Source organism: Trachurus trachurus, assembly GCF_905171665.1.
Source record: "Trachurus trachurus genome assembly, chromosome: 12".
Taxonomy (NCBI): domain Eukaryota; kingdom Metazoa; phylum Chordata; class Actinopteri; order Carangiformes; family Carangidae; genus Trachurus; species Trachurus trachurus.
Genome location: NC_139908.1, coordinates 19,012,188 through 19,030,666, shown reverse-complemented (window position 1 = coordinate 19,030,666; position 18,479 = coordinate 19,012,188). Strand labels below are relative to the sequence as shown.

Sequence of the window (18,479 nt, the reverse complement as noted above, 5' to 3'; positions counted from 1 at the left end):
CCAGTTATACTACTATTTCACATTTGAGCTGACTCAAAACTGATCTACACTTAATCTGATCATTTGCAGAAACTGATAAAAAAAACCTCAGACTGTTTCACTTCTTTGCTTTGCAACACTTCCACAAATATTACACTATCTTCATCTCTTAAGAAGTTTAAAACTAGTGTTTTGAGGAATCGCTACAAGACTGTGGTTACAAAATAATATTTTTTTGCATGAAGGAACTGATGGTGGCCATACTTGTGTGTCACACCATGGGAATAAATTTGTGCAAAAACAGAAATGCATTGAAATGACAATGGCAAACAGCAGCCTAAGCAGTGAGACTGTTTACCTTACACCTCTTACATACATAGCTGGGTGATGTCTTACAGATTAATTTTGTCAGAAGGTTGTTAATTACATTTAAAATGTGTTCAGTTCAAGTGGGTTTCTACAAAATAGTGAACAGTTTCTTCTACAAGTGTGCAGATTTGTATAAAAAAGATCATAGCAGATGTATAGATGTATCTTATGACCACAGATGTCCCCTGGAGAGTAGACATGTGCCATTTACAGCCTTTACACCAAGAATACACCTCTAAGGCACAGTTTGTTCTTTGAATCACCTCCATCAAACCCAGTACTGGTTGTTTTTCAGAGATGTAGTAGGAGACTTGGATCCAGCAGAAGTCTTGAATCCTGCAGTAACAGCTTGGAACGCATTACCGCATGTTACATTATCTGTTTCAATGCTTTGAACACCTCTATAATTCCCATCACCACCTGCTCCATCGCCCTCAATTGGCCCCCAGAAGGTCATCCCGGGGGCCAGACTCCTCCTCCTGGGACTTATGGGTAGACGGGGGGAGGTGGGGCAGCTTGCGGGGCCGAGGGGGGTGACCACCACAGATGGCATCGCCACGCTCCGCTCCGGCCGCCCCAGGTAAGGACTGCCGGCCTCAGCGAGTAACGGTAACGGTAACTGCACCGCCGCCAGCTCCCGGATGAGCCGCATACGGGCCTTTTCCTTGCGGTGGCGGAACACTACGATCAAAACTACGAGAATAATGATGAGGAGCAGACAGGCCAGAAGTGGCAGGATAATGAGGAGGGGGTCTGAGGCGGGGCGAGGGAGGACCTCTACGTGAACCAGGTGGGGGTCAGGAGGGTTTGCTGGACCGTTGCTGTCTAAGACAGGAGGAGAGTGGGGATGTGCACCGTGGCTGTGACCCCCTCCAGCTCCCTCGGCAACGCTCCCCGGTCTCACTCCGTGACTCCCACCGCGCGACTGGTTCCCCCAGCGGCCGTGAGGTCTCATCCTGTGCTGTGTCCTGTTGTGGTTTTTATGTAACAAAATGTGGGGGTGAAAACCGTTCTCGATCCTGCTGTGAGTCGTCGATCCCCCTCGTCCGCCTCCTCTTCCTCCTCCAGTCGTGGTCCTGTTGTTGTGTGTCGGCAGGCGGGTTGTGGTGTGTTCCCGACTCGCGCCATCTGCTTTAGTTATACCACCTGCGCTGTGATGCATCTGGTGGTGGGGTAAGATGGTGAAGTGAAGCTCACCCTTCGCCGGCTGGACGTGACCGGCCCTCACCAGGAAGATGAATGAATCATTGAGTGGTGTGGCGGGGGTGTGGCCTCGAGCTGTTGTCAGCACTGATTTGTTATCATGGAGCTGGTTATCGCCATCACTGAGAGTCTCCTCAATGGCGACTCGGCCTTGCACCACATCTCTGAAGGTGAACGACTTCAGGACCTCTGAGGCTTGGTTGGGGTCATAGGTTATCTGCATACATTCACACACAGGCACAAACACACAGCAGAGGGGAGAGTGAACAAAAATTATTATTATTATTAAAATGTCACACTCATAAACCACTAGCAACACATCAACATCAATATATTAAAGTGACTTTAAATCAGATACAGAAGACCTGAACAGCAACAAGATGGGTTAAAGGTCCAGTTTGTAATATTATATACCGGTACTACCCATGAATATATTTGTATAAGTGTATAAAATAAATAGTTTTTGTTTGGTTTTCATAGCCTTATAATTGTTCTTTTAAATATACATATAGCAAGGGTCTTGCTTTAGAGAGTGTTGCCATCTTGCACTGGGCCGAACGAAAAATTCCGCCAGCTAGAGAGTGCGTTTCGCGAGTTTCACGCACATAAATAAACAACAAAGAATAAGCTGGAAGGAAAGAAGAAGGAGTAGGAAACAGCAGACATATCGTAATATGGTTTAGATCTTCCCCTCATCGCTCCATGCTCCTGAAATACTCCCAGTCGTCCTAGTCGCGGAAAACAAGTTTTTTGTCCTTGGAGGGGTGAGTGTGAGTGAGTGATCGCTGCAATCTAGAATCTGAACACTAGATGTCACGGTTTTCCCCCCATTTTACAAACTGGACCTTTAATTTCTTGTTTTGTGGCAGTTGTATAAGTGTACCCCAAGGTGTGTCAAAGCATTATGACCTCACCAGTGGGTGTGATTACAGGTGTTTACAGACTTCTGACTGAGTGTTCTCAAGTATATTGGTAAGTATGTTTTCATATTATTACAAAATGAATGTGAAAACAGCAGAATGTTCCTTTACACTTCATCAAAGGATTTTACCTTAACCAGTTTCCCATGTTTCGGTGGCGATAGAACCTCAAAGACCGGGTCGACATGGCTGATTTTCGCCAGCTCGGAGGCGTCCATCATGGCTTTCCCCAGTTTCACAGGGACGCCACTGGGAACTCGGACCGGCTCCCTCAGGTAGATCAGAGGCCGCACTGTGACCTTCACCGTCTGTGCCGTTAAATTTCCGAAATCAACGCCGGCTGAAGAGGCTGACACGGAGATTTGGAAGCTGTCGTCCGATTCGCTGAGATCAGTCATGTGATAGACGACGCGATGAAACTGCAGGTCCTCGTGGCTGAAGGTCATGACCTCCTGGTCGTCAATAGCGATGCGTCCGTGGCGAGGGTGTGTGGTGACCTTGTAGGTCATGTTGGCCGGGCCCTGACCATTGGTCTGAGCTGCGAGTTCGTTGGTTGTCAGGACTATAGCACTCCGGCCTTGAACCAATGATAGGCCAGTATTGTTCACCATGGAGACAGAGGGCTTAATCACCTCTAAACTAAACAGTTTGTAGAGTGGACGATGGTAACCGTCGGTTACATTGAAGTAGAAAACTCCTGTCAAGGGCTCACCCTGATGAAGGGAACAGAGGAACCAGAATACACAGGTTTAAAAGGTGATTTTCACACCACAGGAATATGAATGAAAATTAATGGCTACTTGAAAGTGAAGGCAAATTAATTAAAAAATTACTGATTGACTTTAAGAATCATACATTTTGAGTTGGTGGTCAATGATGTATAGGGATACAGTAGGCCTACGAGTAGCATTTGAACACGTTTGTCTATGGTGACCTCTGGAGGCCGTATCAAAACACACAGTGACAGACTGCTGGACTCTCTGATTAAATACATCACAATAATTTGATGTATAGAGTCACTCTTCACCTGTTGTGTAAAGTGAAGCCGGCCATGGTTGACATCATACTGGGTAAAAGAGGTCACTGGTTCTGGTCTTTCCCCCAGTGTCAGGTAGCCATTGTTGGGCTTACTGAGCACAAGGTAGTGCAGCTCCTCTGGAGGAGTGTCATGATCCTCAACCTGGACATGTACATTCCCAAAGATGAAATGCAATTTAGTTTGTTGATGTGTTTATAGAAAACACTATTCGATGAACAGTGTCTACCCACGTTTACACCTGTCCACTTTGCACTTGCTCACCTGCAGATAGTCTGAACCGAGCACGACTCTCTCTCCTACTACCACCTTCATGCTCGGGGATCTGCTCCTGATGAGCGGCGGCTGGTCGTTGACTGGTGTCACTGTGATGTTGAACATCTCAGTCACGGCCAGGCTGTCTGTGCCTCTGCGTTGAGACACTGTGTCTAACGATGAAATGGAGGATGATGAAGCTGAGTAGAGCGGGGAAACGGAGGAGGGGGAGGATGAGGAGGATGAGGAGGAGGAAGCTGAGGAATCAGAGGAAAAAGCAGAGAAGGAAGAGGAAGAGGAGAGATTCATAGGAGCCACCCAAGCCTGGAAAGTGAAGCTGTCGCTCATCGTCTCGGAGTCGTCGTGGATGTAAGTGATGCCGAATTTATTCAGGGTGACCTGTGAGAAATCAGGGTGGTCTCTGGTGGAAGGACAAACATGAAAAGACAAGTTAAGAACAGTTTAAACAAAGTTTGGTTTTTTATAACCTATAGATACTTATTGGTAGAAATACTATCTACAATCTTTACAAAACTAAAATATACAGGAGAACTATGGTTGTAATGTGGGCAGACCACCATCGCCACTAAACACGTTTAATATTGGATTCAAAGGGCTAGTAACCCTCTTCCTTCCTGAGCCCACATGGTTGTCAAGGTACTTGCAGGCTCTATGACAAAATTATCTTGAGATACAAAAGTAATTGTTTTTTTGACCAAGGGTCTGTTTTGTTTAATGCATGTACTATTGCTTTGTATAAAAGATGGACAACTCAAAAATTCAATGAGCAAAAGCAAAGTGTTACAACGGCCCCTGGTCTTCCATATATTATGCATTTCGGATTTATTATAGTTCTGCACACTTTAATTGCAATGTTTTATGATATATATAAAGACACAGAGAAATAAACCAGCACCTCGTGAGATTATGACCTCGGATAGACAGAGCCCCGTGACGTGGCAGAGAAAGCACACGGTAAAGGATGTGATGGTCTTTCCGTTGGGGCACTGGGACTTTCCCCAGGAGATTGGTGGCATCAAGTTTAGAACTGTCAATCATAACTCTGCCTCCCTCTCTCACAACAGCTCCTGAATGACAGAAACAAACATTGCACTTATATGTTCTTCCTGATGACAGAGAAATGAGATTCAGTGTAAATGAGACAGCAAATATTTCTACTGCTTAAATTACAATAATCCTCTGTAAGTGTCAGACATGAGACATCTACAGAAGCCCTAAGAGACAAAACTGCTTCATAGATGAAAAAGAAAATATGAACTAAAACTGGATCAATGGAGTGTTTCTGATATTATTTAATAGTACCTGCATTGTTTAGTAGTCTAGTCTTGTGAGGGTGGTCATGATGTTCGTTGGCCTGGTAGGAGATTAAGATGGTGAAGGTGTGTGGAGGAAGGAAAGCAGGAGGAGAGGACACAGTGAAAGAGAAATAGTCTGCAGTCGACCATCCCACTGACTCCGGCTTGTTCTGATCGTAGAGGACGACTCCATCGTTCACCTGAGAGACAGTGAGATGATGAGATCTGAGAAACTAAACAACACTCTGCCTTTGGCACAGAAACAGATACAGTATATCATGCGTAATGCAATACGTGAGCCCCCTACCATGCTTTGTGTAAACTGAGAAATGTTTTGTGTCGTGTTGTCGGGCATACGTCGAACCAGGCGGCCAAGTTTAGGAGGAGCAGTCATTGTGAACACCACAGAGTTGTTTCTTCTGATATCGCTGACGTCGTTGGTGACCACCTGAAGTTCCTGATCAGAGATTGGTGTCACAGAGCCTTTAAGGAAACATTGAGAGGAGGCAGTGAATCTCCACACTTGCAAACGGCCCTAATTTGCTCTCTGAGTAGAACAGAGGTTACATGACCTACTATAAAGTGCAGTGTTTAGCTGGTTAGCATGCTAACTTCAATCGAAAAAAATAAATGACAGATAGGTTTCCTCTTCTAGTTTCATTTGATGAATAACCAGGAGGAGTGAGGTTAAGCAGCAAATAAATGATCTCATGACCCTAGTGGATAACCAGGGATTTGAACCAGGGATTTGAACCAGGGAGCTTTAGTAGCTGTAGTTGTTGGGGCCATTGTACCTGGATAGACCTCCATTGGATGGTTTTTCTGGATGGTGAGAACCAGAGAGTTGGCGGTTGTACTGAAGATTTGACGAGGGGCAAAGTTAACACCATCATTCACCTGGAAGTGAAAGCCACCAGATGATGCACCTACACAAGAAGAGAGCCACAAGCCAAGTCATTCTTCCTTTCAACCATTATTTATTTATTCTAGACTATCCAGACTACATATTCTATAAAAAAAAATGACAGAATTAGCTAATCAGTGCTGTGTTGTACAACTAACTACAATCCCCCAGGTTTAGCTTTGCTCACCACTGTGCACAAACACCAGCTGTCCACTCTGTATGTGATTCTGGGTGAAGTTCAGGATGTGTCTGGAGGGGGCGCTCTTCAGAGCCAGGTGGCCGTTGCTGGGTGGTGTGACAATGAACTCCAGCAATTCAGTTGGAGTGTCAGAGTCCTCTGCACGGAGATCACCTGTTGTGATTTCTGTCACTGAACCAACCCACACCTGAGGAACCATATATATAACCAAGAGATAGTTAGCGTAGCAGTTACCCTAATAATGATAAAAAAAATAGTAAAGAATACCAACTTAACACCTAAAAAAAACAATCAGGTAGGAAAAAGAGTTGTGACCACAATGCTTTGTTAATTAACAGCAAGAATATACAATAATACTCATTAATTTGCAATCCAACAGTATAGACACATGCTGTATCAGTATATATATTGTATGTGTGCTGTGTGTTCAGAGTTCTCTTCATTCCCACCTTCAGTCCCCGGTTGATTGTAACGACAGGAGTCTCATCGTTGACCGGTGTGACACTGATGTGAACAGTGCAGGGCAAACTGTGCTTCCTGATTTCTGTCTGATTGGCCACGATAGTGAAGTTATCTCTGTGAGTGTCACTGCCATCGTGGATGTAGGAGATGTACTCACGTTCCACCTGGAAATAAACATAGGGTGGAGGACATTCATGTCTGAAGGGTGAAAGAATTCTATACAATTATGCCATTCCTTCCTTGAGATAACCAGGTTTTATTTTTTACATTCAAACATTAATTGATGTGTTTTCAAAAGTCCACGTCAAAATATCTGACATAGTTTACATACACAGTATTTATGTATGTGTTCAGTCATACCTCAGTGTGTGTGAAAGCAGTGATGGGCATCCCCGGGATCCGGCTGTGTTCCAGATGTCCGTGTCGTGGTGGATCGATGACTTGATACAGGAAGTTCATGTCCGAGAAGTGATGATTGGCGACCTTGATGATGTCAGTGGTCAATGGCAGGGATGACCCCTCATCAAGGGACAAGTCAGATACCTGCAGAAACAAGGAATGGAAGAAAGAACCGATTGCTTGCTGGTGGGCCTCTAAGTTATATGACTGCAAACGTTGCCTTTCATGGAAGTTCATCCACCATCCAGGCACAGATGCTGTACCTGCAGAGGGAGCAGGATAGGAATGATATCGATCTCCAGCCTGATAGGTCCGACCTTTGTGACCCCGTTGGTTGCTTCTAACAGAACAGAGTCGTTGGTGCTTCCTGTTTCCCGCTGATGGTAGACGATCAATTCCTGGTTCAGGTCGTCCTGGGTGAAGGAGGTTGTCTGCTGCTCTCTGATGCCCTACAGGAAGGAACAGAGAGTAGGACAGACACATCAAATGGTGTTTGTGTCAATCTTGCTGATTAAATGCTTAGGAGTACAACCACTCCAGTGATATGCAACTTTTATCACCTTTTAAAAAACGTTTAGCACCAAAATCTTTATTTTCATTCAACTAATGAATATGAAAAGGGGTCATCCAATCACCTAATATGATCCAACTCTGCATTTCTACTGTTCAGCTTTGTATAGACAGTCCCTATTGTCCTGTATCAGCACAACAAATAAAGTCAGCTGTACCTGATAGAGGTGTCGCTGTTCTCCATTGTCGTTCGGGAGCTTATTGATAGAGGAGATCCTACGAAGAAAACCCAGGGTGGGAGGACTTTGCACAGTAAAAACAATCTCTGAGGGCTGGCTGTCCTCATGGACCACCTGGTGAAAAGAGAACATAATTATGTATCTGCAAATACTATGGAAGTATGAAATTATTATACAACAGGAAGATGATAACGCAGAAGATGCAAAGGAGAAAATATACAAATGCAGAACTATAACAGCAGTTATAGGCTATAGTGGATGACCCTGCATAGAAAGTGAGTTTTGAAAGTTTGCATATCTCAATCTGTTAGACAATTGATGGATGCGTCTTATATCTTATATACTATGATTACAGACTTGCCTCTAAATGCTTCCTGGTAATTGAGACATTCTCTCCTTCTGCAACCACCACTGGAAGGTTAGTTATGACTGTGGGTGGCCTCTGGTGGCTCTCCAGGTAGATTTTTACTGGCACACCGATGTCCAGATGGACCTCTCTCCTCCCTCTCTCTGGTTGCCTCTCTGTGTTTTTCTCCTTTGCCCTTGCCGTCACATTAAACCCATCTGACAATTCATGGCTGCCGTCGTGTTGATACATCAGGCGTCCTGCCACCAGATGCTGCTGGGTGAATGTTGAAACTGGCTCTCCTTCTTTTACAGTGTCTTCATCACCATCTGTAAATCTGAGCACACCGTGTTTAGGTGGAAGGAAGACCTCGAATGTCACTTCCTGTGGGTCACGTATGTCAAGGTTGCTGAAGACGCTGAGGTTAGTGGAGGTGACGTTGGTGATTCCACCTCGCTGGACTATAAGGCCGGTGTTGTTTTCTACCTGCAGGTAAGGATCCTGGGCCATCACCTGTATCAGCAAGTTACACAACAGAGACAGATATTAATAATAACAGCAGTTCGTGAATGCATAACATCATACATTACATTATAGGGTTACTTCTTAAATTCCTTTTGATATGTAATTACTAGGAAATAATCTGTAGAGGAGGAAATAACCAACACACACATTTTATACTGCTAAAAAAATGAAAATATAAACTGATAACAACGCTGAGAATGTCATTTTACTGTAACTGGCCATGTTTTCAGTGATGATGATGATTATGGGGTTTTACCACTAAAGCATAAATCGGTAAATAATCCTTGAAATAATAATGAATATGACGACATAATCACCTCCAGAAGTGTGGAAACATAATGCTTGCCATCCGACACAAACAGCACAAAACGGCCAAAACTCACTCCTCGATGGACAAACAACACCTTTTTCTGAGAGAAGAGAAGAGAAGAGAAGAGAAGAGAAGAGAAGAGAAGAGAAGAGAAGAGAAGAGAAGATTGATTTAGTGATTATGAATATCATATCACCTGGATGATGGAGAACCTTCACAGATGCTACTCACCTGTTCGATATCCCGCTGTGTGAACTCATACAGCTTGTGATTGGGATCGGTGGCCAGCACCAGCTCTCCCATGGGAATCCCTCTCCGTGTGTAGACCAACCAACTGTCTTCAAAGTCAGAGTCATCATCCCGGTAGCGAAGGTCATTCAGTGTCACCAACCTCTGGCCTTCACGGGCCACATGGAAAACCTTATCGACAACCCTGACAGGTCTCTGATCATTGACGAGCTGCACGGAGATATTGAAGGTGTGTTCAGATGTGTTTCTCTCCTCCTTCTTGCTGTTGAGTTTATGTGGTTTCTGAACCACGATTTGAAATGTGAAAGAATCATGTTTAGTCTCGCTGTCATCGTGAACATACATAATCCGCTCCTCCATGATATCCTGATTTGTGAAGGTTACAATGTTGTCATTAATGGACGTTGAGTTGGAAAGATTGATCTTTCTTATGTGCCCATGCCTGGGGCTCACTGTGATGCTGTACTGGACCTCCCGGTTGCTTACTGTCTGAGTGAACAAGATGTCTTTGGTAATGACTTTGGTCCCCCCTTCCAGCATCGAAAGGCCTTTGTTTACAACGGTAAAGGCCATTGACTCACTTTTGATGTTGATTCTGAAGTCGTAACTTGTCGAGCTGGCGTGTGTTGAAAAGACCTGAAAGCTTAATGTGTCTCTTGTGTCATCGAGTAGCCTGTTAAACAGCTCATACTTCAGCAAACCATCTGTGATGTTCTTCTGGCTGAAGGTTGAGTTTTTCTGTAGAACTTTGCTGTCAAGCAACAGCTGCCCTTTCTTTGGTACGCTGCGGATCCTGAAAAAGAGGTTGCTCTCATTGAGTTTGGCGCCCTTTGAAACTGCATGAAGGTCCTCAGGAGTGACAACGGCCGACTGAACACCGCTGACCTCCATTTTGCTCCGTGTGACCTTGAAGTAGATCCAGCGAACCACGATGGGGAAAACAACCTCCCCAGTAGCCAAAGAATTGATGCTGATTTTACACCTGAACTGATCAGTGATATTGTTCTGAGTCTGAAGGCCACGGTAAGTGCTGAGGTATCGGATCCGTTCCTTTTCTAAGAGCTTCTGGGAAAATGAGGTTGTGAGTTTCCAGTCGCCGCTTGAGTGCAACCGCTGGAGCTCACCATATTGTGGTGGCTCTGTAATGTCGTATCGGATTTCTGCCGCTTGATCAGCCACGTTTACTTGTACTGCGAGATGATTGGTGGTGATGATGAAAGCCTCGCCTTGGTTCACCTCCAATCCTGTGTTATTTGCCAGATTATGTTCAAGTTCCACTGCCATGATCCGCAAAACTACTGTGTTGCTTAACTATAGAAGGAAAAGTGAGAAGGAGAAAGACAGGATGTGGGATAATAAAGGAGAAGAGAGCTCAGCAAAAGAAGATATATAAAAGAAAATGACAAATAGAGGAAGGGTCAAGTAATCAATTCTTACCTTCTGCCCATCACTGACCCTTAGCGGTAGCCTGGAGGTGGACACCCCAGTGTGGACAAAGTTGATCTTACCCTCCTCCAGATCATGCAGGGAGAACAGGTTAATGGCCCTGAAAGATAGACATAATCCTATAAACGTCTATGATCTGTTCTGTTTGAACTGTCAAATCCTTCAGCTTCTCTAATAGACCTCAATGACTGGTTTAAAGAAGACCAGTGAGGCACTTTAAAGCCTCCCAAGTCATAGCAACAACCTGCCGGGGTAATCCTGATGTTCAAGGTATCCGGCCTCAGTGTTGAGGTTTCCGAGGGAACTGAACACCAGCTCTACAGGACTGCTGTCAGGGTCTGATACTCTCAGCACATCTGTTGTCAGCTGGGGACATTGGAGATGTAAAAGCATTTTCATGTTCTTATGCTTAATTAATACACACAAAAATATCAAATTCATACCAACCAGGTATGCTGCTGTGCCTACCTGTCTTTTGGACTTATCCAGCAGGGTAAAAAGGTTTCCCTCTGGGAGGCTCAGTACAGGAGCATCATTAACAGGACTGATGTCAATATCAAATCGGTAAAGACGGTTGCTCCTCAGGAACACAGGGAGCTCCTTCATATTGTTGGAGAAAGGTGAAAACATGAAGAAGTCACTCTGGTCTTCTGACCCACTGTGAACGTACATCACCCGACCCTGCCATAGGTCCAGCATACTGAAAGTCCGGTCCTTCTCCTCATTTCCTATTGTGATAGTTCTTTCTTGGTCCTCATCGAGAATCCCGTCAGGGTCTGGCCTGAGGTCCAGCCGGAGCTGGCCATGAACAGGCTGCTCCTCAATGCGGAACATCAGCTGGGATGGATGGACACCCAGTTTCTGGAAATCCAGATTCACCTGCAAGGGAGTACACACAGGAATAGGTTTATACTACATTGCTCCATTTATTTTAAATTTTATGTTGAAGAAGCCTGTTGAATAACTAGAAGTAAAATCTATAAGAAGGGGTCAGCAGGACCTTGAAGTCCTACCTTGATGTGTTTGGGCTCCAGCGGTGCCCGGCCTCCTTCTGCTACCTCCAGCGTTCTCAGCAGTAAGAAGTTAGGGTTCTTCTTATTGTTGCTCATTGGTTGTGAGGTTGTGAAATAAAAGTCAGGGTGGTCCGTTGGATTGGTGGTGGACACTGTCACAGGGGCTTGCCCCATCCTACAGCCGACAGTGATGTCCTTGGTGATAGTGGCCTGAGGGAGGCCCGTTGTTTGAGTGTTCACCCTAATATCTCGAAGGCAGCCTTTAAAGGAGCCTCCTCCTCCAAATGAGGCAGAAAACAACCCAGCTCTCCGAGCCTCTCCTAAAGCTTCTTTGTTCAGCCCTCCCAGGAGGAGAGGCCCTTTGAGCTGGATGACTTGGAGCTCCAGACTCAGGTCAGACTTGATTAACTCCTTGTCTACCTTCAGCTGGATGCTGTTGGGTAGCAGGTGCAGCTGGATGGGGTACCAGGTGTCATTGCTGTGAACATGCGTTAGAGAACGTAACTCAGATTTAGTCCCTTCTCCATTTCCTATTGTCGCCACCAGGTAGCCATCTATGATCTCTATGGCAACAAACTCTCCCTGGTTGCCAGAGCTGTACAGGATAATGCCATCTTCTTCTCTCTCAGAGGGGTGAAGCTCACATTCAAACAGTCCCTCCTGTGGCACCTCCCATGCTGGCAGTGAGACGAAGGCTTTCGAGCTGAAAAAACTGATGGGATCTTCCTCTGTTGCGGAAAACTGTGGACTACAGCCCAGTGATACTTCATGGACACGCTTATACCCAGAGTACGGCCTTAGACTGGACAGAAGATTGTGTTCGTTGAAGACAAGTTCATCCACACAACCTCTAAAACCAGTAGAGGTGTTGAGAAGGTAAGGGTGATCCAGACCGGCTGCTCCGCCAACAAATAGTCCATCTTCTACACTGAGTTCCAGGTCTGGTCCTGGCATACGGAGGCTGGTGTGAGAATTTCGATCCACGGTCATGTTGACATTATGGCGGTCATGGGTCAGCTCCATAGAGTGCCACCCCAGGTCGCTGAGGTGGATTCCTTTTTCGGAGCGGATTGATCGCTCACCTGAACCAAGGTCTAAACGTACCTAAGAAGTCAAAATCACAGGAAAGGAGGGATAAAAGGTGATAACCAAGAAACAGGGCATCAAAGTCTTTCTCATTCCTGTTCAAATTTATAAGACAAGTTGCAACAAAAGTGAAACACATATAAACTTTATAGATTTTAAAACAAACAAATGTATTATTCTACAGGTTACTGGCTATAGATTCAAAAATCAGAAAACATGAGTATCTCTCCTGCCTTAGAGCTTTCATTAAACTATTTTGGTCTTCTCTCTTAACCTGGTCATGAAGGAACTTGCCCTGAAATGCAGCCATTGCCAAAGGGTTTATTTTCTTTTCTCTTTGTGAGCAATCTGACACCAAGCTGTGCCTTCTCTTGGGTTCTCCTCAGGATAGTAAAAGCCGACATATATGAGTTAAAATGGCCAGAGGGACAAATATTTTCCTCTTGTTTTGAAGGCATGAGGCATCTTTATATGAGTGCCTGGAGACAATATGGCCATATCAGTAAAATCTAAATGATTTTTGCCTTGCAAAAGCAATAACTACATTTCATTTAATCTCGTAATATATTTGTCCTTGTAACACATCTGTCAAGTTATACCCATGACTAGATTCCTGGAAAAACTTTGCTATTACTCGAACACGTGCTATGGCCTACCTGCAGACGCCCAGAGATCAGCTCCAGCAGCAAGTAGTCTCTCTGCCCTGCTGCCAAAAACAGCAGCCCTGTCTGACTGGAGGTTCGAAATCGGACATGGAGCAAAGTTTGGACGGATGCCTCCAAAGTCCGCAGGTGGATGTAGCCATCACCATAGAAGGACACTGTGACAACAAAAGAGTAGGCAGATGAGAAATTGAAAGTTTTTATGTGGGATTTCATAGTGAGGTTGATGAGTGGCACAGAGTTTGACTTTCACACTCATAATCTGTTTCAATCTGTCCTGGTGCCACTAAACAAACGAGGCAATAAAGTGCTTAAATGCAATTGATTCAACACTAATGTGTTACAGTTAGGTGTTCGATACGTGCTAATGAACTCATAGCCTTGTCAGAATCGTCTTAATTATTATCATTTCAACATTTATTTATATTCAGACTATATCTGATTCATGGCACATTATGGTAAATGCCAAATCAAAGGCTATTCAGTTAATCTGCATCGACTGTTTTGTCAATGTGGTCAACTCTGCACTTTACACCTGCTATCTGAATTCAATTAATGACGGCTAATGCATCCTGGAGTGGGTCATCCTGAAATGTTCGGATGCTAAATAGACTTCACTGCTGACCTAGATGACGAAACGGAACTACTTGTACAAACATTTTGTCAATGGCAGAGCTGCTCAGCAAGCACAAATCACCACCCACCATCATTAACTGGGTGCCATGGTCCAAATGTAAATTAAACATTCATGATACAGCATTCGTCATGTACCTTCATGTCAGATCTCAAAATGATATGTCTAGTCTTGACTTAAACCTATATACCTAATGTTAAAACTAGACTAAAAATCTATAGCCATGCTTATATTTTGTAATCATGTCAATATTTAACCACAATGTATTGTATTTTATTTATTAGTGAGGCCAGTGTACCGCCCACATCTCTGAGTGACAAAAAGTAAAGCAGTTTTTGTTTTGATTGATTTGACATACAAAGCCACAGCACTGGAGCCCCATTCATTGAAACCGTAACATTCAATGAATAGAGGTCAGGAAAGTGTGTGTGTGTGCGAGAGCCAGAGTGTGGTGGGGATGGGTGGGTGGCACTCTAAAAACTCTCCACAGTGCTCTCAAAATAAACAGAAGTGTGCAGGTTTGAATGAAAAAATAAAATAGTTTTGGCCTCTTACACACTCAACTTATCTAAATAACAATGATTTAAAAAATAATATAGGACTGGATAGCCTATGGCCAATGTGGAAAAGTGAGAATGCACTTGAAAACGTTAATGGACCATCATGTCCTGTCTCTCCTCACTGTGCTCCCATGTATAGTATTTTAATACAGCTGTGTTCCAGTTTCTCAATTATTATATTTTTCTGTTTCTGTTGTCAGACAACAATGGGATATCAACAATGTATCTATTTTATTGTGTCTCTCAGAGAGTCTTTGTCCAGGATCCACAGCAATTTTATATTGTATCATTTGACCTTTGTCCTCAACTTCAGAAGACACCAGGCCTTTATCTGAGGCAGGTCTTTAATTAAATTCTTCTGTACCGGTATTTTTGAAAATCTTTTTCTGAGATATAGTATTATTTGGCAAAATAGCTTTCATACTTTATTATTGTGTTATATGCTTTGAAACTATGGATCAGACACTCTGGATCAGAAATGCATTGTGTGCAAAAAGTAAATTTGATTATCAAGGAAATTATGAGGTGTTAAAAGACAGGTCCCAAAGAGAAGTCCTCAGTCAGCAGACTGGCCCAGCATGCCGCTCTGCATAAAGCCTATAAGCCCACTGTCAGTGTAACCCATGTCTGTCCATCTATCTCTAATCTGCCTCTATGATAGCAGTGAACACTGGATTATTAGTAATCTTCCTACAGTCACATACACACATATGAATGCAGGTCTTTTACGCACTCTCATGAGCAGGTGTAAGGGTGATATAGAGGTGTGCAATTCTATGAGACATTCCTGCCAGCTATTAAAGATTTTTACTGTTCAACTAAAATTTGAACAGCCTAGGAGTGTATCAGGCATCAGGTCAGGTAATTATGTCCTGCTGCATAACATAAGTATCTGCAAACACCCAATCAAAATATAATCCAGTATCCAGCAGTGTGCTGCCATATGTCTATAGACAATATTAGAATGGATTAGGAATATACTTCAGGACAACAACCACGCATCTATGTTAAGATATTTAACTAACAACTAACACAAATGGTATTTCTTAGACATGGGGGAAACATTTTTTGCAGTTTTACCAATTGTACTATAGCAAAGCAACATACAGTATCATTCAGCGATAATACTGCAGCATATCAGTTCTCAGTTGTTACCTCTGACAGTTAGGAGGAGTGATTTCCTCACCTCTGCAGAACCTTACCTCCGTAAACTTGTCCTGTGGAAATCAGCAGGAGCACAAACAGATCAGCCACAAAACTCCCCATCGCTGGTTAGGCCTTTACTTTCTTACTTGCATTCAGTTAAGAGCAACATCTGGCTGCCTAACTACGCCATCCATTGTCTTCTCCACCACTGCCAACTTCCAGGCAGCCTCTGCTTGCTTTGCTGGTTTTGGATTACAGCCTTTTAAAAAAATGTACCTGCGCTGGTGAGCTAAGAAGAGTGAGGTGGAGCTCCACCCTGTGATCCTCCCCTCAGCCCTCATACACAGAGGAGCCGGCTGATGTAGTGCTCAGTACCAAACATCAACACATGGGGGAGGTGTGTCCCAACATGAACAGAGACACAGAGGGAGATAAATTAGTGCTGCATAGCCATCAAGTACAGCACAATTGTGTGAATTTTCATTGAAGATACAGCTGAAACAGATACAGCCTATTTTGAAAAAAAATATTGTAGCAATAATAAATAATCCATCCTTAGTTTAAGTAGGCCTAATATTAACCTCTCTTACTATCTTTGCTGAGAAAAACTTGGCACCAGCTGCTGTTACACACAAACATCAAACTGAGTTGCACTGATAAAAGATCACTGAGAATGTTTCAATTTTTCTTTTATAAATTTAGTGTGATTATGATAACAATGTTATTCCCTTGTAGCCAAGTGCGTAGGCTATGTTGCAAATGACTCTACAGCTATGAGCTAATTAAAGCGACCGTACGCCTTTTAGTTATCCCTTAAAAAAAAAAAAAACATTTACTCAATAAACTATTATCATCCCTTTGTGTTGTTTTAAATTCAAACTGCGTAAGTTATAACTGAGAAGTAATGCACTTTAAAGATCTTTTGAAATGTCGCTGTATCTCCAAACAACTAGGCTACATCAGAGTTTTCAATAAACCATTAACACGCTGCTTCTCTTCAGGAGTCGCTGGTTAGCCTACAAAGGGAAAAGAGGCTCAAAGCAAATTAAATGAAAAGTCTCCCACATGGGCTATGACAGTAAAAACTCTCTCTGATCACTCTAATCATTGCTTCTCCAAAATGGGTTGAACACATTTGCTTTGAGTGCAAAAAACACGTCTCTTGACCAAAATATGAATAACATTGACTAAAATTCTGATCTGTGCAGTCCAGGTTGAGGTGGACTGAGATCACTATGTTTTCTGCCCATTCACCTCACCTCAACGCTAGCTAGCACTGGGGAACTCAGTGCTAGCTAGGATGTTAGCAGGTTTAGTAATACATTTAATGTTAGTGCAGTGAAATACTTGAACTTAAAGAGGCTTAAATATAGACAGGCAAACAAAGAGGTAGTTCAAATTTACAATACTGATACTGAGACATAGCGACAAAGAAAACTGAAAGATGTCTAACAATTTGTCTACATTCTGGGAGAACTTATAGAAACACAAGGGGGAAACAGGTGTGTGGGTAGATGGTAGATGTCCCACTGATTGGGAAGAGGAAACAGGGGAGCAGGTGGGTCTGGGGAGCAGGAGGTAAGTCAGAGGACACCTAGTGGCCAGATGGGGTATGACAGGAGACAGAGGCAGAACAACATAAACAGGACTAAGACAGGAATCATGACAAAAGTGAATTAAAAAATGTTCATAAAAAAGTAGAAATGGGGGAAGAAATGGGTGTTGGTTGCATTAACAAGTGTCTGAGGTCAGTTTCTATGCAGTGAATTAGCTAAGTGACATGAATTGCCTAGGGTTAGGGGGGTTAGGTTTAGGGTTAGGATAGGAGAGAAAGAAAAGGAAAAAATAAAGATGAGGAAAAAATGAAAATGAAAACACTGATGTGAAGATTGAAAAGGAAAAGCGAGTGTGCAAAATTGCTACAACAGAAGGGAGAGAGAGGAAGTAAAAGGGAATGAAAGGTTAAAGGCGGGAAGTAGGTGGTGGCTGATTGAAGTGAAGTGGAAGTTTGGGTGTGATTGTTCAAACTGCAGAAACACACTCCCAAGTCTGTATCCTGAACCCCCCCCCCCCTCTAACCTACCACCTCTACACACACACACACACACACTACACACTAGTGTGCTTTTAAGCTGCAGCTCGAGAGTTTTCTGTCCATTAAAAAAAGAAAGAACACACGAAGGCTTTTATTCAGCTGCTGATTCAAGCTCGGCTTCTCGGCTTGGCTCGCACATGAGAGGAGTGCTGTTTAGGTTTAGTTCCCAGGAACCTGAATAATAGACTCTGTAGCCTGGTTTCTTAAACCAAGGGGTCGCACCCAAAATGGGTCACAGTTCAGCTGGTGACGGGCCCTCTCATGATGAGGAGAGTGGTGTTTTTAATGAGGCTGGATCCCACGCTGAGAGGATTACCGTCTTGTCTTTTAGGCCGCAGAAGTCTCTAAAGCAGACCAGGGACACAAGCCATGTTTATATTGAGGCCTGATTTATAAATTTCACTCTTACTGATCTTTTTTCTTCATGAGGGCAGTTTTGCAGGGGGGCATTCTGATGCTAATAAAGGAAAACTATTCTCCATGCTGACAAATAAAAGCAAATTAAACACAGATAAGAAACTATGCATGGAGTGCACCAACCCTATGACCTCCTGATATTCTGTGCTATTTGTTCCAATGAAAATTATAGTGTCTCGCTGCAATTCATGAATACTTA

General features: G+C 43.6%; 1 protein-coding gene across 1 annotated transcript; it reads right to left on the bottom strand.

Moving 5' to 3' along the window:
• Positions 1-481: 481 nt before the first annotated feature.
• LOC310994345 (chondroitin sulfate proteoglycan 4-like) lies at positions 482-15,888 on the bottom strand (the record flags this gene model as incomplete). Its single annotated transcript, XM_083982996.1, has 22 exons — positions 482-1,768; positions 2,603-3,184; positions 3,499-3,651; positions 3,772-4,183; positions 4,679-4,850; positions 5,086-5,278; positions 5,386-5,561; positions 5,873-6,004; positions 6,170-6,368; positions 6,631-6,807; positions 7,004-7,186; positions 7,306-7,491; positions 7,771-7,905; positions 8,153-8,650; positions 8,980-9,072; positions 9,204-10,532; positions 10,659-10,767; positions 10,912-11,033; positions 11,136-11,546; positions 11,681-12,784; positions 13,423-13,586; positions 15,825-15,888. The coding sequence occupies 22 exons, from the start codon at positions 15,886-15,888 to the stop codon at positions 617-619; spliced, it is 7,746 nt and encodes a 2,581-aa protein (XP_083839122.1). The 3' UTR covers positions 482-616.
• Positions 15,889-18,479: the final 2,591 nt, after the last annotated feature.